Below are 21,747 nucleotides of genomic sequence, written 5' to 3' on the forward strand. Positions count from 1 at the left end.
GGTTAATGTAATGATCAGAGCCACAATTTTCTAATAAAGTTTCATAAAAGGAAATTAATCTTGAACTTATTGGCAAAAGATGATTGTTGTTTATAGAGAAAGTGGGATATTCCTGATAAGAAAAAAAGCTTATGTGATGACTTGGAAAAGTATCCTGAATCCTCAGTCTTGATGGAGGGCACTATCTAGAATTCTTTGGAAGTAAAGAGATCTGTCATTATGATACCAATAATCTAAGAAACAGGGGGAAGTACATTCAGAGGTCTCTTCATTCTTTGATTCAACACACATTTATTGAACCACCTGCTCTGTATAAGGATGTATACTAGCTGCTGAGGTAGTTAGAAAGATGAATAATAAGATCACTACTTTTAAGGAGTCTAATTTACACATGACCACTTCACAAAATATATATGCAGAAGTGCACAGAGCTAGAGTTTAGAGAAGGGATAAGTTCTTCCAACTACAAAGGTCTAAAAAAGTTTGTGGAAAAGGTGTCTGTCATTTAAGCTGGTCCTTGAAGCATTAAATCACCTTCCAATAGGATTTCAGTTGGTGAAGATTAGCAAGAAGAAGGGACAAGAAGGAAGAACAATCAAGAGCAAGGAACAGTATAAATGCTTTATAAACCTTTAGTGCTCTCTGTTTACATGAAATGTTATTAGTATATATTCAGGGATATATAGACCAGTTTGGAAGAATATGTGAGGAGGTCTATAGGTATGGAGCATAGGCCACGTGAAGGAGAATAGTATTAGAAGTCTGGAAAAATAGGTTGGAATCAGATTATGGGTAACTTTGAATGTGAGGCTAAACAATTTTGATTTCTCATATTTCTCTTTTATTTCCCACTCCCCCCAAGTAATTTATGATTTTTATGAATAAACTGGAGTAGGCTAGCCTAAATTGAGAAATTAGGCTGAATTAGGGAAAATTAAGGTATATTTGGATTATCATAGCACCTTATTTTCATCAAAGTCTTACACAAAATCATAAAGCAAAGCAGCGTTTTGTCTTTATAGCTAGCCTTCCTACCTCTGATTTTTTTCTCTTCCCCTGCATCCAGTATCCTGGCTATGGAAAATATCCCACCCTACTCTCACTTTCTGTCCTTTCCTTGTTCCTCTATAATGAGGAAACTTCTCTATTCTTTATGCTGATATAAGTTGGTCTGCTTATATGGTGACCAAGGGATTTAATTGCTCTGAGATTCAACAATTCAATAACTGCTTATTAAGTACTTATTAAGTAAGTAATAAGTAATACAGGAAATCCAGCTAAAACTTAAAGCTTTCATTAGCTCAAATTATTTTTATTTGATGGAAAATATGGGAAAACTTTTTTTGATCAGTCATTAAAAGTACGTAGAACCACACCTAATCTATGGCTGTAGGAGATAGCTTGTTATAGTAAATAAATGATTGGATAAAAATCTTACAGCCTGGGTTTTAGTTCCAGCTTTAACACTTAACTCTGATTTATAGCAAATTCTTCAGCTTCTTTGGAGCAGTCTCTTTTGTTAGTGAAGCTAGACATACTTGTACTCTCTTCCTCATGGAGTTATGGTAAAAAAATCAAAGGAGAAATAACATGTAAAACACTTGGTAAACCATAAAGCACTATAGGAGGGTCTACTGCTATTGTTTATTTTTATACCAAGGTCAGTCAAACCTTGGTTATGCCAGGTGACATGGCACCCTATATTTTCTTCATCATTTTATCCTATGTTATAGAGGTGTTTCTGTTTTGAAATTGTAATACTTCAGTTCCAAAAGATGAATGGTTTTGTTGATATATCTGTTCCCTGTTCCAGTGCAGATTATAGGCCCTCCTTGTCTTAGCAGATGGCATTTCATGAATTGCTCTGACTTCCACAATTGACTAATATTGTGGTGATCACCCTCTCCAAATATAGCAAGACTTGGTGCTCAGACAATAGGTGTATCACCAGTCCTCTAAGGACATTCTTTCTCATTCCTTGATGGGAACTGCCAGAGGTGGCAGTCTGCTAGTGTAACCTTAAAGAACCCAGGTTGCTTCCATGCCGCAGAGGGGCCCTGGAAGAGGATTTTAGTGGAAAGGCAAAGTTTGTGAATATGACCCAGTATACCAAGTAGGCTTAGGTTTCTTTCTCTTTGGACCTTCTTTTAGAGGATCTTTCCAGATTCTTGTCCATGTATCTAATTTGAACCTTAGCACAGAATTAGAAACAAGGGGCCTGTATCAACATGCTGCTTTTCTTTTTCCTCTTTATTTTTCTTTCTTTGGTGGCTGGAAAATCTACCTGGCATCTGTATTTGGAAGCTGGATAACTTGTAGTATCCTAATTTATATTTCACCTACTCTGTCACCTTTGTTGAAGAGTCGCCACAAAGCTTCATAAAATAAAATCATCTCTTAATAATACTGTTGTTATTCAGTTTTTTCAGTCATGTCCAACTCTTTATGACCCCATTTGGGGTTTTCTTGGCAAAGATACTGGAGTGGTTTGCCATTTTCTTCTCCAGCTCATTTTACAGACGAGGAGACTGAGGCAGGCAGGTTAAATGACTTGTCCAGAGTCACACAGCTAATTAGAATAAGAGTGAATTTGAACTCAAGAAGATGAGTCCTCTAGGCCCAGCACTCTATCCACTACGCCACATAACTGCCCTCTTAATAACACTAATGCCCCTTTGTATTTGTTAGTATAATACTAATGCCCGCTTATGTTTGTCAGTATGAAGACACTAAAATAAGTTATCTCATTTTCCTTTTGATCTGGTTCTTAAAGAGGGCAAGATTTAAAATTAAAAGATCTAAGTTTGACTTTCAGCTTTGTCACTTATAAGGCCACTTTGTGGCCTTAGGCAAGTTACTTAATCCCTCTGGTCCTGAGTTTCCTCTTCTATAAAATGAAATGGTTGACCTGTTTCACCTCTAGGGTTTTTTATAGTTCTGAAATCCTTTGATCTTAAAGTAGTTACATCCCCACAGTGCCTTTGTATATAGTAGGTTTTCAGTAATAAGTGCATTTGATGCAAACAACAACCCTTTATATAAAGCTCCTTAATTAATGTTTGCTACATTGAACCAAATTTAACAGAACAAATGCTGCTCCAACTGGTAGAAAACCCAACTTTTCTGATATGTCTTTCTGTAGTACAACCAGAATGTGACTGTTTGAGGTCCAGGGGAAAACACACATGCACACGCACATATGCACACATATGCACGAACACGCGCACGGCACTCAAGATAATGATATGTAAAATAAATAAAAAGCATCTGCATTTAATATCAGCATATACCACAACCTATTTGCAGGTTAATAGATATCATGTGGGTGATAGCATAAACTACACGATGTTAAGATAGCCCTCAGTGAACTGGGCTGTAGCAACATACAAAGTTATAAAGGCCAAATTAGGCTCCAGGGAATAGTTAAGTTTTCTTACCAGTGGTAGAATTGGGAACTGGAGAACTTAGTGAAATCCTTTAAAATTGTATTAACTTTGTTTCAGATTATAAGCTGCTAATTATTTGTTTTGTTCTTGTATTTTAGGCCTCAACTCCATATAGCATAGATTCAGATTCTTTGGGAATGGAGTGTATTATTTCGGGAAGTGCCTCTCCAACTCTGGCAATCAACACTGTGACTAACAAAGTAACTTCTTTTCTTTTTTTAATGTCGATATTATTGCATAATTCATTTCACTTCCCTTTATCATACTTTTTAAGTGTTCTGTATGACTGAATTTGAAAATAGCACAAACTTGTATCTCTTAAATCTGGCACTACAGGAGGGATATTGAGAATTGTTTGGTTTGTGGACTGGTTCCTCCATGGAAGAACTGCTCTGATGAGTTAGAAGTGACCTTGGGTTCTTGAAAGTTTTGCTGGCAGAGTACCAACTTTGTTGTTTTTGCAAGGTAGAAATTTGTAATTAAGTATGGTCTCAGTGATTAATTGAATGCTTATCAACTGAGGACCATCCCAGCTAATAATGGAGAAATTTGTCACTAAGGTTGACCATAAATTAATGAACTTTCTGGCCACAGCAATTCTTGGAGACTCCTGTTAAGTTATAAGAGAAATTGATGAATGAAGTACTCTGTGTTAGTGGAGGGGGTACCCTCACTGATGAAATAAAATTCTTGAATTATACAAGTGGACTTCACAGAAAAGAATTCTCATAATCCATATTAATATACAGTGATTTATTGAGAATTTTGGTATTATTTATCATCTGCTAATTGGTTTTTTTTTCCTCAAGGGTTCCTTTTCGGGGAGGGGGGAAGGGAGATAGTCCCATAACTAATGTTTTTTGTGGGCTTATAGTTTGCTTCCCTTTGGATGCTATGGAGAAGAGTGTTTAGTAAGGGTAAAGGGAGGGAAGGGAGAAATCCCTGGCTAACTCTTAAGAATGGAGCTGGTCCCCATTTAAACCTTCTTCCTCTTTTCTCTTTCCTTATTTGTAAGTTATTTGGAAGGCATAACATAGAGATTTCCATGATGCTGATATTTGTATAATAAGGCTTTTACCCGTATCTTTTTATGGCAAAAAAGAAAAACTAAGACAACTTGATCTACTTATTTCAAGTAATATTTTGTGTAACAAAAATATTAAAAGTCTGGTGTGAAAAGAGTGCTGGATTTGGAATTTAGAAGACCTTGATCGAGTTCCAGCTCCACAACTTATTAGCTCTTTGACGTATCATTTGTCCACAAGCCTCAGTTTCTAACCTCCTAAACGTGGATAATAATATCTCTTCACCTCATAGGATTGTTATGAACAAAGTGATTTGTGAACTTGAACATAACATGTAAATAGCTATTATTCCTACTTTAAGCAGCATCTTAGAATGGGTTCTGATCTCTTCCCATATATGTATGTACCCACATAACATGTATATCTCTATAGAGCCACGTGGTGATGGTGCTTGGTGTTCACTAGTGGCTACCCAATGGCCTATTCTCCTTTCATTGTGTTGCAAGGCCAGAAGTTTCAGTGGAAGACTCTTCGATGTACTCTAAAATTTAGTTGTCCTTGTGTCCTTGTGTGCTGGATCCCTTTGCCTAGACTCAAAGCCCTAATTTAAAATCCAGAACAGATTCGTGGGTGCTGCCTTTTGCTTTGCCTGGCATCTGAGTTACACATGTGTAGAGTAGAGGAGCTCTCTTTAGCCCACTTGGGTGGACTGGCTTGTGTTCTCTGTTGGCATTTGAGTTGCTGTGGTCACAAATTGAATATGGGCACTGCTGTGGCAAGGGGAAAAATGGGTAAGTCCTTAATTCATTCAGTCAGTTAATTAGCAAGCAATTGTTATGCATTTGCTATGTTCCAGAAACTCTGCTAGGCACTGGAGTTACAAAGAACACATAATCCTTGTACTCAGGGAGTGCTAATGGGGATGTGAACATGGCTAGGCACATATCGAACACATACAAAACTGATACAGAGAAACTTGGGGAAGGACGACTTCATGCACAAGGTGGCATTTGAGGTGATTTAATGTTTTTTTGTAATGAGGTTGACAATAGGACAGCCATTGGCAATAGGCCATCACTTAGGAAACTCAGATAATTCATATTGAAGGAGAACCCTTATGAATGTAGTGAATGTGGGGAAGCCAGCTTTTTAGTACAGTTCCGTTTTTGCTAGATATCAGAGATTTCCCATTTGAGTCAGTGTGGGTTTAAAACATTTGTGATTTTTGTGAGAAAAAAGTGGTGTTTTCTGTATACACTGGCTGCTACTATCAGCAGCAGTAAAGTTGTGCAAGTTTGTGTGAAGTGTGTGCTAGTTTGAGGGCTTAGAGAGTAGCTATTAACCTCTTGCAGTAAATTCATTCAAACAAGGATCATACACATATATACTTACATTTATAGTTTCATACCAGTGGTAAGGTGCTATATATAGAAATGATGAAGATAATATCAGCTTAGGTTTGCATAACACTTTACTGTTTATAGAGAGTTTTACATTGTTTTATTTGTTCCTCACAACAACGCTATAAATTAATTTGGTAGTATAATGAATATCTACATTTTACAGATGTAGTAATAGAGAGGCCCAGAGAAATACAATGACTTGCTCAAAGGCACATAGCTAGCAAGTGGTAGGGCCAGTATTTGAACCCATCTTTGCTCACCTCAAATCTTGCATTCTTTCCACAATTCCATGCTTTCCCTCCTGTTAATGGCAATCAGACCTAAATTTTGCCCTGAACTAATGCCATAGTAGGGGATTACATTCTTGACTAAAGGCTATTAAAAAAAAAAAAAAGAAATGGCTACATTGTTCATAGCTAAACCACTATTGAAGTGTATATATATAAATCAATAGGGATAGCACAGCAACAAAATAATTTTAATTAATATGATATTGTATAATATCAGGGCCTTATCTGCAAACTTCCTAACTCCTTTACTTGAACTGTATCTAGTCAGAATATTAGTGAAACCATCAGGATAATAGAATTAAAAAGCTTTCTTTGGAGAGATTTAACAGCTATCTTTGAAAAGACTTGGAAAGTCTTTGAATCGCTTTTTGGCCTTGTGAGAATGTAAGTTAGACGTAAGTTTTGCCGTTGTTTTCTTTAAATTTCCCTGTGATAGTAAGCAAAGATATTAGAGACCAAATTGTTGATTCCTCTGCTGGTCTTGAAAGCAGTCACATAACTACCACTTTAGTTAAACCCTTACTGACAGCTGAACTTATTTTGATCCTTTGATACATTGATTTGAAAATATCAAGCCTCATAACTGATTTGTATGTTGACAAAGCACAAAACTGCCAAATTTGATTCAGAATCCACAAAATAAAATTGCATTCCATTTGTTTTAGTGGCCTGCAAACTGAATATCTTATTTAGAAAAGACCTCAAAGGTCATCTAGTTAAACACATACCTAAATAGTAATCCCCTCTAATAACATCTCCCAAAGAGTTTGTTTTTTCTATGGCCTTTTTTGGTTTGAGACGGTTTTTACATTCGTGCCTTTGCTGTTTGTTATTCAGTAATTCTACTCTACTCTTACTGTCTACCTAGTGACATTCTAAAATGTTTTTTCTTTTCTTAAGCTCATAACTGTACCTCTACCTCTCAGACTTAAATGATGCCTTCTAATTCACTGTTTTGTCTCCTCAAAATATCTCAGCTTTGTCATTTCTCTTCTCCTTTTCTTCTGTCAGAGGAAAAGTTATTTCTCCTTCTTCCTAAGGCTGCTGATGCCCTTGATCCATTCTACTTTACCTCCTCTGGGACCTTGTTTCAGCAGTCATCTCTTTTTTATGCGTCTCCAGTCTTTTCTTTTCTCCTGACAAATTTCCTGCAAATATTCTCAACTCTCTCAAATCCATAAAAATATTTATGCTGTTCCACACTATTTGACTACCATTCCATCTTTCTCTTCCTTTTGTATGTCATACTTCTTTAAAAAGTTGCCTACCCAGTATGTGAAGTGGAAGCACTTCCCCTCCACGGACTTTTCCCTTAACCTTTGGTAAGGCAGCTTTTGTTATACTGAGAATTCTGCCTTTTTGTCTGTCTCTTCTCTGTCTGTCTCAGTAGAGACCATCTTTATGCAAGACTTCTAGCTCTCTGTATCGAACTCTAGTTTCTTCTGTTGGGGATTTCAAACTGATGCCCAAAGGCAATTTAAATTCAAATGTAAAATAGAATTCATTAAATATTTCCCCTAAAATTAACATCTCTTCTAAACTTCCTTATTTCAGTTGAAGGGCACCATAATCTTCATTCAACCAGATTTGCAACTAGGGACTATTCTCAAAATCTCTCTCTATCTCACTCCATGTATCCTGTCATTTGCCAAGTCATGATATTTCTGCAGTATCTCTCTTATCCACTTCCTTTCTGTTCACATGGTCATCTTCTTCTTTTGGGCTCTCATCACTTCTCATATGAACTATTGCAGTCACATTCTCATTTGTCTTTATGCCTCTTCAGTCTACTTTCCACATAGGCGCTAAAATGATTTTTTGTAAAGCATAGCTCTGACAGTTTTACTACCCTAGTCAATAAACTCCAATGTCTTCCAATAAACTCTAATGTCAAATACAAACCACTCTGTTTGGAATTTAAATTCCTTCACAGCCTAGCCCCAGCTTACCCTTTCAGTCTTAATATGCATTCTTCTCTTTACCATGCACTATGATTCAGTCAAACTGGTCTTGCTGTTCCTCTTTGGGATGCACCAGTATATCTCCACAAGAATGAGAAACAGTGATGGTACTCTGTAATATTTTCCAAATTATCTCATGAATATGTTCTCTTCACCCTCAAACCCACTCTCAAAGATATATCATCCTTGAAGGCAGGAATGAACCTTATGTTTATTTTATGGCACGCATGGCATTGTGACTAGTACAGTGTTCTGTGTACCATAGATATTGGAAAAGAGAGTATGAATAAGTAGAGGATACCAACAGATAATAGAAAAATTGCAGTGAGAGAGTTGAGTGGCTAGCAAAATTGAGATAACAGATTCGTAATGTATTAATTGCATGCTGTGTCATAGCATTTAGTTATTCAGAGAAACTCTGGATCATAAAATTTGTCCCAATGCTTATAAGAAGTGTTTAGCTATCATTTAAAATTTTTTAAATTGGAACTTAACAATCATCAACAAACAGAAGCATTCCTACATAGAAAAGAACAAAAGCAATTAAATATGAAACTAACCTGTTAGTTTATTTTTAAAAATATGTTAAATTTAACAACATAGTAACAAATTCCTGTTTGTGTTCCATTTTGAGCTTCTTTTAGTTTTCTTCTTTTTCCCATGTTTTATTGATGTACCTTTTTTTTAAATTGCATTTCTGTCATTACCAAATAACCTATTTTTCTGCCCCATTTGAAGTTCTCTGTTGTAATAAAGAAGTATAATCACACAGAACAAATCAAAGCATTGGTCATGTCTGAAAATATATTTCATTCCGTATTTCACATTTATTTCTGCTCTGCACAGAATCCAGACCAGCTATCTTTCAAAAGTTTTCTCTACTCACTTCCTAATTCTTTTTTGTAGTTTTCTTCCTTGTGTATTTTTTAGGCACCAGCTCTAGAAACTTTCTAGCACTTAAAAGGGTTCTCAGCTTCAGTGGAATCTGAGGTAATAGGGCTTCAACATTTAGGCAAGTATATATAAGACCTAGGTACCCCATGCAAAGTATCTCTTGTTAGCATTTTGTTAGGCTTGGGATATGATATCATTGCAATCAGATAGATGACCTCCATTCTTTTTTTAAAAAAAAATTAACTTCATAGTCTCCTTGCCATTATCTCTTTCATGATGCAGTTTACATTGGCAGTCCTGGTGAGCTTAGTATTTGTCTTGAACTGTTCATGATTTTCATAAAAGCTACTGTTTTCCTACATCAAAATTTTCATATTATTAGTGACTCTTTGGCTTTCACATTTTCTCTCCAAAGTCTCCACTAAATATGGGGAAGGGACCTTATTTAGTAAGAACAGTGGGGTTTTCCTACCTCTAACTTGCTGTGCCTCTGGTTCTGGAGTCATTGTTACTTTTTTGGTTTATAACAGTGAATAATGTGACTGAATTTTATAGTCCTTTGTAAAAGTTTTATTGATGCCTTTTAAAAAACATTAAAGTCATTTCTGGATGTTCTTTCTCTCACTTCAACCCCCCAGTAACAAAAAACAAAACAGTTTAACAACTACGTCTGATAGATAGTTTAACTAACAGTCTTTACCTGTGAACCCTTACCTTTCCATAATGACAGGAGAATACATTTCCTTGCCTCTTCTGGGGCCAAGCTCATTCATTGTAGTGTTCTTGTTTATAAAGATTGTGTGTGTGTGTGTGTGTGTGTGTGTGTGTAATATATGTATATAGTAATATAATGTGTAATATACAAAATATAGAATAATATGCTGTGATATAATATCATATATTATATATAATAATAATTAATGTATATATTAATAATCTTAGAGATCTAGAACCGGAAAAGGACCTTAGAAGGCAACAAGTTCAACCCCCTTGTTTTATAGATGAGGAAACTGACACCCAAGGAGGTTAAATGATTTACCTCATATCAGATACCTAATATCCTAACCATGGTTGTAAAATGTATCTCTTTATGTTCTCCTTATTACCTAGTTACAGATGATAAGCATCAGAGGCAGGATTTGAATCTAGGTTGTCTGACTCCAGATCTCTGTTATGCTTCCTTCATGTTTTTCTCGTATCATGTTTATATAAATTCCTCATATTTGTCATTTGTTACGGAGTAAAATCTGTTCTGTTTTATTTGGATGCCTCAGTTTGTTGAGCTTGTCTCTCATCAAGAGTACCTGCTTTGTTTCCAATTTTTTGCTACCAAAAAACGATGCAATAAATATATTGATTTTTATGAAACCTTTCTTTCTTTAACCTTTTTGGGGAATATAGTCCCAAGGGTGTGATCTCTGGGTCAAAGGGTATCAACAGTATTTCCTCACGTAATTCCAAATTGTTTTCCAGAATAGTTGGAAATAATTCTTAGTTCCATCACTAGTGTATTAATGTGCTTTATCCCCTTAACCTTATCAACAATTATTCTTTCTGGTTTTTTATCATCTTTATCAGTTTTCTAGGTGTGAAATAAAGCCTGAGTTTTTAAAATTCTCATTTCCCTTATTAATGATTAGAGCAGTCTTTCATCTATGGTTGCTAATAGTTGGTGATTCTTTTTTTGAGAACAATTTTGGAAAATGACTCTTAGTCTTAAATATTTTTGTTAATTACCTATATATCTTGGATAGGAATGTGGTTTTGATAAAAGATAAACAGTGATAATTTTTCCCCAGTTGTTCATTTCCTTTATCCTAGATGTATTGGTTTTGGTAATGCAAAAATTTTAAGTAATCAAGATTGTTTATTTTCTCTTTTGTGGTCTCTATCCCTTATTTGGTTAAGATTTTTTCCTTCTAACCATGCTTATAAAATGTATTTCTTTATTTACTCCTCATTTAAAAAAAAAGTTTGTTTTTTTTATATTTAGGTTGTATATGCTCCATTTGGAAATTTTTGTGCTATATGGTGTAAAATGTTGGTTAAAACCTGTTTTCTTATAAACTTCTTTCCAGTTTTTCCAACAGTTCTTTTAAAATAGAGGGTCCTTTCCCAAGTAGTGTATGTTGTTGAATTTACTGAACAGTGGGCTATGGAATTTGATTTCTTACTGTTGTTTATTGATTCAGTTCATTGATCTGCTTTTCTGGTTGTTGTTCTTTTTTTAACCCATTTTATATAATTTTGGAGTAAATCATGAAATCTTTGGAGTTGAAAGGAGACTTACAGGTCATGTAATTTAACCTCTCACCTTGCCATCCTCTATTTGAATAATACCAGTAATAGGGAACTCACTCTTTTATAAGGTGCATTCCATTTCAAGATAGCTCTGTTTGTTAGAAATTGTAAGCTGAAATTTGTTTTGCTGTAATGTCTACTCCTTTGTCTTAATTCTGTCTTCTTTAGCCACACAGAATAAATTTAGTTAATTTGCAGAAGACATTCTTTCAAATGTTTGACTATAGTGATCAGATCCCTCCTCTAAGTAGTCTCTTTTCTATATCTAAATATGTTTTTTTTACCACCAGCCAGTCCTTATTGGTATTCTTTTAAGTCGTCTCGCTGTTTTCTAGTTTGTCACTGATTCTATTTCTGGTTTTTGTTGTTGTTTTTAAAGGCAGTTGAGATTAAGTGCCTAACCTAGGGTTACACAGTTAATAAATGTATGAGTGCAGATTTGAAGTCAGATCCTCCTGACTCTAGGGCTGGTGCTCTATCCACTGCACCTCCTTGCCCCAGGACTCAATTTTTCAATGTGATCTGACCAGTGCTAACAGAAGGGATAAAAGGACTAGCAGTTCTATTCTATATACTATGTATCTTTCTCTTACTGTTCTCTTACTATGGATACTGTATCCTCTTAGCATGTGTTTGGATTACATTAACTTTTTTGGCATCATCTTCACACTGCTGAGTAGTTAATTAAAACTTCTAAGCTTTTTTCATTAGAACTGCTGTTAAAATACGTCTGTCGCATAGTGGGCTCATGTAGGTGATATCTTGAACCAAACAGAGAACTTTTCATTTATCCCTAAAAAGTTTTATCTTGTTAGTTTTAGCTTATTATTCCAGTCTGTTGAGATATTTTTCAGTTCACCTTATCTTGAGGAACCTTCCAGAACATAGACAGTCAGCTCTCCTGTTCCAGAAGCTCTGGGGTCAGGTGTGTTTTTTCCCTGGCAGACCAACTATCCTAACCTACTTAAAGAAACTTGGTGTGTAAACTGGAATGCCAGTGTGTTAATGGGGAATGAAGATCATATTTTCCCAACAAATTGCACTTGTGTTCCCAGAATTAGGTATCCTGTTCCTCTTGAATGCTAACAGGAATGCCAGTAGATGCTCAGTAAATGTTGACTAACTCATGTAATAAATCTTGTACCTTAGTCAGGACATTCTTGTCATTTATTTGGGAAACACTAGAAAACTTTTTAATGTCTATGAGAAGTTGATTGGCAAGTGTACAATTATAGGTGGAAGACTTAGAATTGGAGAAAGGGCCTAATAGGAAAGTTTATTTGAAATTTTTCTGGGCGATATATGGTCTGCCTTGCTCTGTTGGGCAGTCTTGGAAAGTTATTGGATTGTTTTTCAGTTGTGAACAAATCTTTGTGACCCCATTAGCGATTTTCTTGGTAAAGGTACTGGAGTGATTTGCCATTTCCTTTTCCAGCTTGTTTCACAGATGCGGAAACTGAGGCAAATAGGGTTAAGTGACTTGCCCAGGGTAACACAGCTTAGTAAATACGGTGAGGCCAAATTTGAACTCAGGTCTTCCTGACTCCAGGCCTGGTGCTGTGTCCACTTTGATAGTAGTATATGCAGTGCTGCAAGAGAGGGAGTTGATAAGACTCCTTTCTTAGCTTGCATTGTCTAGTTTAATTTCAGTTGCTCCTCTGGTGCCTGTTGTTTGCATCGGAGCCAAAACCTGTTCTTTAGCAGAGTGAGCTGTAAATATGCGTTTGTTAAAAAAAAAAATTCTTTGTAACCCAGACCTATTTTTGAAAGCTAATCTTATTAAGTAATTACATTGATTTTGGTAGTTGTACATGTAGATACTCTAAGACTATCTTGATAGAGTTGCCATATAAAGTAGTACATGCAGTTTTAGTTGATCTTTGTCCAAATATTTGTTTTCTGCATTCTAGGTAACATTATATAATCCTGATCAGGATGGCAGTGACAGTCCACGCAGTAGCCTTAACAACAGTCTCTCGGACCAGAGTTTGGCATCTGTTAATTTGAACAGCGTTGGAAGTGTGCACAGCTATACACCAGTAAGCTTACTGAAAATGCCCTTTATATTTTAATTCACAATTAGAGCTTAGAACTAAACTTAGTGGAAGACATAAACTAAATGTGAAAAGGGGTTTAAACAGAGATATACAATTAGCAGGTTATAAATAGGCTTTGGGAAACTACTTCCTACCTAGATGGTGATTCTAATGCACACTTAGAAGGTTATTTGTAATTTGATTTTAAAAATGGTTGTGCTCAAGTAACTCAGAGCATATTGCCCTCAATGTAGATCATTTTCAAGTACTGGCTGAGCCCCCTTGTTCTTAGTTTCAGTTTCAGGAACTCTCAAAGTAATGGACCTTCTAATAAATCAGAATTGTGATTTTTAGCCTAAATATTTTTCTATTGATTTTTGATACTCTATAATAATAAACTGCATTTAAACATCTGACAGTTTGCATTTCTTAATTCAGACTTAAAAATAGGTAATTCTTTTATGAAAACTAGCTAGTATTCTTGATTGCTTTGTGATAAAGAATCATTATTTTAAATTTTAAGAATTCAAGGCACTGATACCTTCCATTTTTCCTTTTATTTCCTTTGGTTTCTCTTGGAGTTTGTACCTAGTTACCTTGTTTTTACTCCCTCCTTTTTCTTGTTTTCTCCTTAGTATTTCCTCCTGTCTCCCAAAAGTTGAGAGGGAGGCAAATAAAGGTTCATTACATTTTAAGGCAGTGGTTGTCAAAAAATTTCCAAGTTGTCCAGTAGTGCAACAGTTTCCATTCTTGCTTACCAAGAAGCAGTATTTTATAGTTTTCGCCCTCCCTATAGTGTAGTACTGTGAATCCTGTAAGTGCTTCAGCAGTTGGATTTGAATGAAGCCATAAATAATAGCTAGAAATCTGACACTGCAAATCCTATCTCATGCAAAATATTTCTTAATTTTAGCAAAAGTAGGGTAATAGCAGTGGAAAAAATAAGAGACAATGCCATTATTGAGTAGATGAAAGGACTTTGGTATAGTTGGCTGCTGTAATTAATAGGACAGGATTCAGTCATGTTAAAAATCTGTACATCAGAGTTCTAATCCCTTGTGGCATCTGGCAGTGGGAGGTCCTTGTTACTGAGCGTGTACTGATTCTGGGGTTAGTGGTGATTAGTGACATCCAGCTTGTGCCTTATCTTTGGCGCCCAACCCAGAAATAAATAGGATGGTCCCAATGATAAGGACATCATATGACAGCCAACTTAGGGAGGCTGGTTTTTATCCCCCCTTTGGATTATATTCTCTTAGCATGTGAACCACTGTTTGTAGTTTTTTTTTTTTTTTTTTTTATTAATAAACTCAAATGTAGAGCCTAGAATCAGTAGTATTTTCTTTTGACATTAGGTGACAAACCATCCAGAACCAGTGTCTCAGTCACTAACTCCTCAGCAGCAGCCACAGTACAGCATCCCAGAACGAGACAAACAACTACTTTTCTCAGAATATAATTTTGAAGATCTTAGTGCCTCATTTCGAAGCCTTTATAAGTCAGTTTTTGAGCAGTCACTTAGCCAACAAGGTGAGTTCTTTACATTTTAAGAAATATTTTCACAGGGTATTTGGTATCTTTTCCCACTCATCAAGTTGTTGTTTGTCTGTGGTTAAGGAACAGGAGGTATTGGGACATTAGAAGTACATCTTGTGTGTGTGTGTGTGTGTGTGTGTGTGAGAGAGACAGAGAGAGTGAGTTGTATGTTAGGGCTTAGCGAAGGTATAGACGTAAGAATCTGGTAGTGTCCAGCTCAGGGCTCTGCCTGCATCACTATTGACACCAGTAAGTATAGTGTTGTTGCCCAGTGTGCAATAGAAGTAAGCCAGCTTCTCGTCATAACATGGCTTAGCTTAAAAAGAAGCATCATATGGAGTTCCAGTCCCTGCTTCATCAGCAGCACCTTTTCCTTGTAGATTGTGCACATGCAGCATGATCACTATATGCTAGTTGAATTGTGCCTAGCATTGTGAGTCATGTACTTGTACAGATCCATTATGGCTTTTGCAGAATGGTATAAAATCAAATGGGAAAATTAATACTATTCTGTAACCCTGTTGAAGTTACTTTGCAGAGTATTTGTTTATACTTCATCTTGGCTACTTGCATTATTTATGATTTTTTACACGTCAGTGGCCAAGATTGAGAGTTGATAATAATTTGGTAAATAAAGTTGCATTGTTTCAGTGGCTGATTTCAAGGTTTAAAGTTCAAGGCATAAGTTTAAATTAGCTTGTGTGTGTATATAAAAAGATGCCTTTTTGAGCTGCTATATTATATTTGGTGTTCCTTTGACTAGTAAATGGTTTAAAACATGCAGATTCCTTAGGTGACCATGATTTAAGGAGATTGCTCTTAAAATAACAGCGGTGACATTACCTAAAGGACGTACAGTGATTTCAGTCTGGTGTAATGGAAAGAACACTGGATCAGAAATCATATGACTGGTATTCTAAGTCAGACACTGCCTCTTATGGAGCTGTGTGACCTAGGATCGGTCCTTTCTCCTCCCTGCCCTTGAGCTTCACTAGATCTCTGAGGTCTCTTCTAGTTCTGACACTCTGATTTTATCACCAACAAATGATGTCCCTGAACCTCCCTGGTCTCTTGTTTCTTCATCTGTAAAATGAGGCCATGTAGCTCTTGAACTGCGATCACCTGTCTCTTTCCCCTCCTTTATGAATCACTTTGATAATTCACTTTTAATGTCAGCTTTCCAGTTTCAAGAATTAGCTCTAACCTTTATCGAGTATCAACACAGTCTTTTGCCAAAACTACTAGTTTTAATATTTTATATTGCACTCAGATATTGGCAAATATTACAAATCATGACAATCATCAGAAATCTTGACTTCAGAAGAAACTTAGACCATTGCACAATATTTTTCCATTTAATTGAATACATTGTGTCTGGATCAGTAAAATAATATTGTCATAGGCCATCTGCTGGGATGTGAAAATAGCCTTATTATATAGAACCAGATGTTGTGGTGATGATGTTTGTTAAAATTGTGCTTCTTTATGTAAACCAAATATGTTTGGTCTGACATCAGGTACTTTAGACAATTGTGTGCATGTCAGTTGCATAATGAGACAAAATGTAAGAGTTGATGTGGCTTGGCTTGACCTACTTTTACTTGGTCTTGTGGACCTTACGCATTCTGATTTAAGAAAGGCTTCATGGAATGACATGGATTTTGCCAGAGTAGATAGTTAAGTTGGTAAGCAGAAGGTGGCTTCTACCTTAAATAGTAACATGAATATTTGAGAGGGGGCACATAAGCACAATATCTGTGTTGTCACAAAAGAGGTAAGGGAAAAAATGGAAAAATGAGAAGATGAAAACCTTGAAGCATTTTGCTCAAAAAGAGAATGTAGCAAAGTAAATAATGGGAAGCCAGGTTGGCAGTTGAAAAATAATGTGACTGCTAGTTGTTATTAATTGTTAAATAATTTTCACTGAAGAAATACTCTTACCTTGGCTTATGAATGAAGCCTGTCCTGAAGTACCTTTGTGTGGTATATAGCCTGTTTCTCAGTAAATTTAAACTTATGAAGAAAGTGATGGAAAAGTGACTTAGTTAAAAAGGCATTTATTTCAGGGAACTGACTATAGATCGGAAAGTGAAAAAAAGCAGAGAACTTTTTTTTTTTTTTTTTGTGCAAAGAGAGAAGAAAATAAGTTGGGAAGTTAGAGTGCATATTTTGAGTAAATAAATACAGATTAACAAGTGCTTAGTCCTCAGTGTGTTAAAGATTAATGTGGAACAGCTAGGTGGCACAGTGGATAGAGTATCAGCCCTGGAGTCAGGAGGACCTGAGTTCAGATATGGCCTCAGACACTTAAACAGCTGTGTGACCCTGGCAGGCCACTTAACCCTGATTGCCCTCTCCCCTAACACCCCTTCTTCCGCTCCCCCCAGCCCCCCCCCCAAAAATTAATGCAGCATAATAATTGGCTGCCCTCCAGGATACCTAATGCCCTAGGGTATGTCAGAATGTTCCATAAATATTATTCCTCATTTGAAAAGTGCCTCTCCTCTCCTCTCAAGGAGGGGTAAGGTGAAGGAGGGAGAAAATTTGGAACTCAAAATTTTTATAAAAATAAATGTTAAAAATTGTTTTTACCATGTGATTAGAAAAAAATACATAAAAATTTAAAAAAAAAAAAAGGAAGAATAGTGTCTCTCCAAGAATAAATTTTAACTCAGGGGCTGACCTGAGGAACACAATGATCTCTACTTCCTCCCACACAGATTAATAGTCATAAGTCCTCAGACAACTTCTGGTCAAGATGATCCAATCCAGGATAACCTCAGTACTTCTTAAACCTAAAATTTTATTTAAAGCATGTGAAGTGAGGTTTGTTGTATAGTTAGGTTTATAGTGCATGGCCCTAAACCTTGTGCAGTAAGATGAAGCTGCATGACACGTGAAGTAATCATTCCAGTGTTTTAGAAATCTTGATTCCTCCCTGCGGGTTATGGGAGGAATGCATCTACTGCTCTCCTCCCCCGTCCGTATTAAAGCTAAGTTCTTCTATGGCTCCAGAAGGTCTTCCTGAAAGTAGGTGGTCAAGCCCATGTCCAAAGATCATACTATCATTGGATTGGTGGTATGTGTTTGTGTTTGTGTGTGTGTGTGTGTGTTTCTGTTGGGTAAATTTTAAAGAAATATTCTTTACGAAAAACATGACCAAAAGCTATTTTTTCTCTTTACTGTTTTTAGGTTTGATGAGCATCCCTTCTGAATCATCCCAGCCACCCCACACTTCATGTTCCTATCAGCACTCTCCCAGCAATACCGTGAGCTCTCACCAACACAGTGGCCAAAGCAGCTTATCAAACAGCCACAGCAGTGGTCTTGGCGCTACTGCCAATAATTCTGTGGCACAAGTTTCTTTGTCTCACCCCCAGATGCACACACAACCATCTCCACATCCTCCCCATCGACCGCATGGTTTATCACAGCATCCACAACGTCCTCAGCATCCAGCACCACACCCACAACAACACAGCCAGCTGCAATCTCCACACCCCCAGCATCCATCTCCACATCAACACATACAGCATCATCCGAATCATCAGCATCAGTCGTTAGCACATCAGACACATCCACCCCCACAGCAGGTATCCTGTAATTCTGGTAAGTTCTCATCTTCTAACTTGTGTTTAGTTAATTATATATCAGAACCAATTCCTAGCTATTCATAGTTCTGCATATTTGAGAATGGGGGTGAGGGGGTTGTTCTGAGATATTTAAAACCATGAAAGAGTGGGTAACCACACATGTAATGGAAATCATGTGACATTTATAACCAAAACTTTTTTCTTGGGAGGGATGATAGCATTATAGCTTTACAACTATAAAGGACCTTAGAGGTCATCTATTTAATCCCCCTTGCCCTTTTTTTCTTTTACTCCTTAGGATTCTACAGTTTAATGTGTTCAGTCTATCCCTAGGCTGAACTAGAGCCTATATTTAAAATCCATTTTGATTTATATTTAGTTTGGGTATTCAGTAACCATTGCAGGTTTTTGTGTCAAAGCTTTTGGATTGTCCTGATGCTCTTAGTAAATTTCCTCTTACGGGCATTTGGAAAGTATAGAGAGCCACAAAGAAGATAGCCTTTGATCCAGTGGTCTGGTGGGGTCTTTGAGACCCTTGTTTTAAACCAGAGTTGGCAGTCTTAAAATGTGCAAACAATGATTGCTTTTGCCATCTCCCTTTCTGACCCTTAAAATGATTGTAGTTATCTTTTGTTTTTAAATTTTGTTTTTACTCTGAACTTAAACACTAAAAAAGAATGTTCCTATTCATGTAGCAGAACACAAAGAAGGTTCTATGTGAAACTGTGAGTCTCCATTTAATAACCTTGCTAGATTTGAAAAAATATATAATAAATTCTACACATTACTCTCAAAACTTTCCTGCTTATCTGTGCTCCCTTCTAAACTTCCTTCTATTATCTTATGTGCATTTTTTAAAAAAATGTTATGATCTCCTTCCACTCTTTTTTTTTTTATCACTATTCCTCTTCTTTCTTAACTCCCCCCCCAAGTTTGCCAAGAGAAATAAAGGGAGTGGTTCTTCTAACAAGCAGCATCAAGCAAAACAAATGTGTCTCTATGCCTTGTGTCCACCACTTCTCGGTTAAGAGGAGGATAATATGTCATCATAGGTTCTAGGTAGACATAATTATTTAATTGAGGTAATATTATAAAGAACTTTGCAAACCTTAAAGTACTATGGTAAATTCTACTTGATGATGATGATTATGATTTACAGTTACAGCATTGATCGGTGTCCTTAAGTATTTCAAAGTTGTTTTTCTTTGTTGTTATCCTTATGTAAGTTTTTCTCCGACTTCTGTTCACTTTACTCTGCATCAAGAGAGATAAAAGCATTTATTTGTTAAGTGCCTACTATGTGCTAGGAATATAAATACAAGCAAAAAGAAAGACAGTCCCTCTTCTTGAGAAGCTGGTATTCCAGTGATGGAAGATAGCACATAAAAGGGATCTGCAAAGGGGTATGTAGAGGCAAAGTAGGAAAGTTTGGAGAGTCAGGATAGATCAGGAGATAAGTGAGAATTTCTTGGCTGAGGACTTCATCAAATGGAATTTCCAGGGAAGAACTCACCAGTCAGAGGAGGGGGGACTTCAGGGTTAAGGAGTCTCTGAAATCATCTCTTTCTTCATTTCTAGTGACACAGTAATATTTCGTTACATTCTTAAGCCACAGTTTGTTCAGCCATTCTCCCCTTGTTTAAGAGGCTGTCCTTTAGGTTCTAGTTCTTTTCTCCCTTTTAGTCCCCTCCCCCCCCCCCCCCCCCGTGTCAGAAAGGTGGTTGTTTTTTTTTTTTTTTTTTTGGGTTTTTTTTTTTTTTTTTTTGAGACTAATTCCTCACTTACTTTTCTTCTTAGCTCCGCCCTCCCCCTCCCCGATTGTTTCCCAGTTGAATTTAATGTATTTTTACAGTAAACTTTTGGGGACAGGAAGGGAAGCTTGCACGTAAAATTCTTTTGTCCATTTCATATGAGTGAGGTTCATTTGATGCCCACTAATTCCAGCCCTTCCTACATGTTCATATTTGCTTCTCACCCACCCCTGATTATGAAAAATAGTAAATTCTACCTCCTTCTTCCTCCTTTCTACACTTACATATTCCTCCTTTTTCCCTCTTTTTATTTCTTCAAATCCTTAGAACGGGATCAGTCCAACCCCAGGATCTCTGTTTCTCATTTAACTTCTTCAGTATCCTTTGAAGACATTAAGATTCTGAAGGGACACATTTCTTCTCCCCCAATTAATGAGCATTACACCATTACAAAGCTCCTTCTAATTACTCAGATAAATTTATCTTTTTGGGTTTCTCCTCTGTTCTATAAAAGGTGTTTTAGGACCATGTTCGGCTTTGCAGGATAAGTTCTTCTTGATTGTAAGCCTGTATCGTTTTCCTTTTGGAATATTGTATTCCAAGATTGCCTCGGGTTTTTAGTAAAATCTGCCAGGTCCAAAAACTAGGTAGAGACCCAACATCTCATATTATATACCAACATAACCCAAACAGATAGATGACTTAGACATATAGAGTGATTTTCTAACTTAGAAGGGCATGGAAGTGGTTCTTAGAGGAACAAGTAAAAAAAAAAAATTGTCTTTTAGATCTATGAATAGAGGACAAGTTCATGACCAAACAAGGCATAGTGAGTATCACAGAAGATAAAATGAACAATTTTGATTATGTTAATTTTTTAAAAAAAATTTTGCACACACACAGACAAACATAACCAATACAGAAAGGGAAACAGATAACCGGGGTGAGTGGAGGTGGAGAATCATTGCAACAAGTTTATCTGATTTTGCTTTTATTTCCAAGATATATAAGCAACTGATTCGAATATATGTGAATAAGAAAATTTTACCAATTGATTAAATGGTCAAAAAATATATACAGGCAGTTCACAAGGGAAGAAATCTGAAGTATCAGTTGAAAAAAATTCCTAATCACTAATCATTAAAGAAATGCAAATTGAAGCATCTCTGAGGTTCCTCCTCATATTCATCAGATTGGCAAAGTTGACAAGGAAAATAACAAATGTTGGAGGAATTGTGGAAAAATAAGGATAATTATGCACTATTTGTAGAGCTGTGAAATGATACAGCCAATCTAGAAAGCTAAAAGTTAGTAAACTCTGCATACTCTTTTAAAACCCAAAGAGGTCAAAGAAAGAGGAAAAGGACCTTTAAGGTTTTAAAAAAAATAATAATGTTACAGCTGTTTTGTGATGGCAAAGAATTGGAAAATAAGGGGGTACCCTTCAGTTGGAGAGTGGCTGAATAAGTGATGGTAGATGAATGTAAATGAATACTAATGTGCTGTAAGAA

The 21,747-nt window shown here is 36.3% G+C and overlaps 1 protein-coding gene across 2 annotated transcripts in view; it reads left to right on the forward strand.

Annotated features, from left to right (window-relative positions):
- Nucleotides 1-21,747, forward strand: part of FOXJ3 (forkhead box J3) — a 169,033-nt gene that overhangs the window by 124,892 nt on the left and 22,394 nt on the right. The window contains exons 6-9 of one of the 2 annotated variants that reach the window (XM_027864684.1): nucleotides 3,545-3,646; nucleotides 13,231-13,359; nucleotides 14,712-14,886; nucleotides 18,085-18,501. In XM_027864684.1, coding sequence (XP_027720485.1) covers nucleotides 3,545-3,646; nucleotides 13,231-13,359; nucleotides 14,712-14,886; nucleotides 18,085-18,501 — 823 coding nt within the window. The remainder of the gene's footprint in view (nucleotides 1-3,544; nucleotides 3,647-13,230; nucleotides 13,360-14,711; nucleotides 14,887-18,084; nucleotides 18,502-21,747) is intronic. The other variant, XM_027864685.1, reaches the window with a different exon arrangement.

This window comes from Vombatus ursinus, unplaced genomic scaffold (assembly GCF_900497805.2).
Source record: "Vombatus ursinus unplaced genomic scaffold, bare-nosed wombat genome assembly UNPS02014775.1, whole genome shotgun sequence".
NCBI lineage: Eukaryota > Metazoa > Chordata > Mammalia > Diprotodontia > Vombatidae > Vombatus > Vombatus ursinus.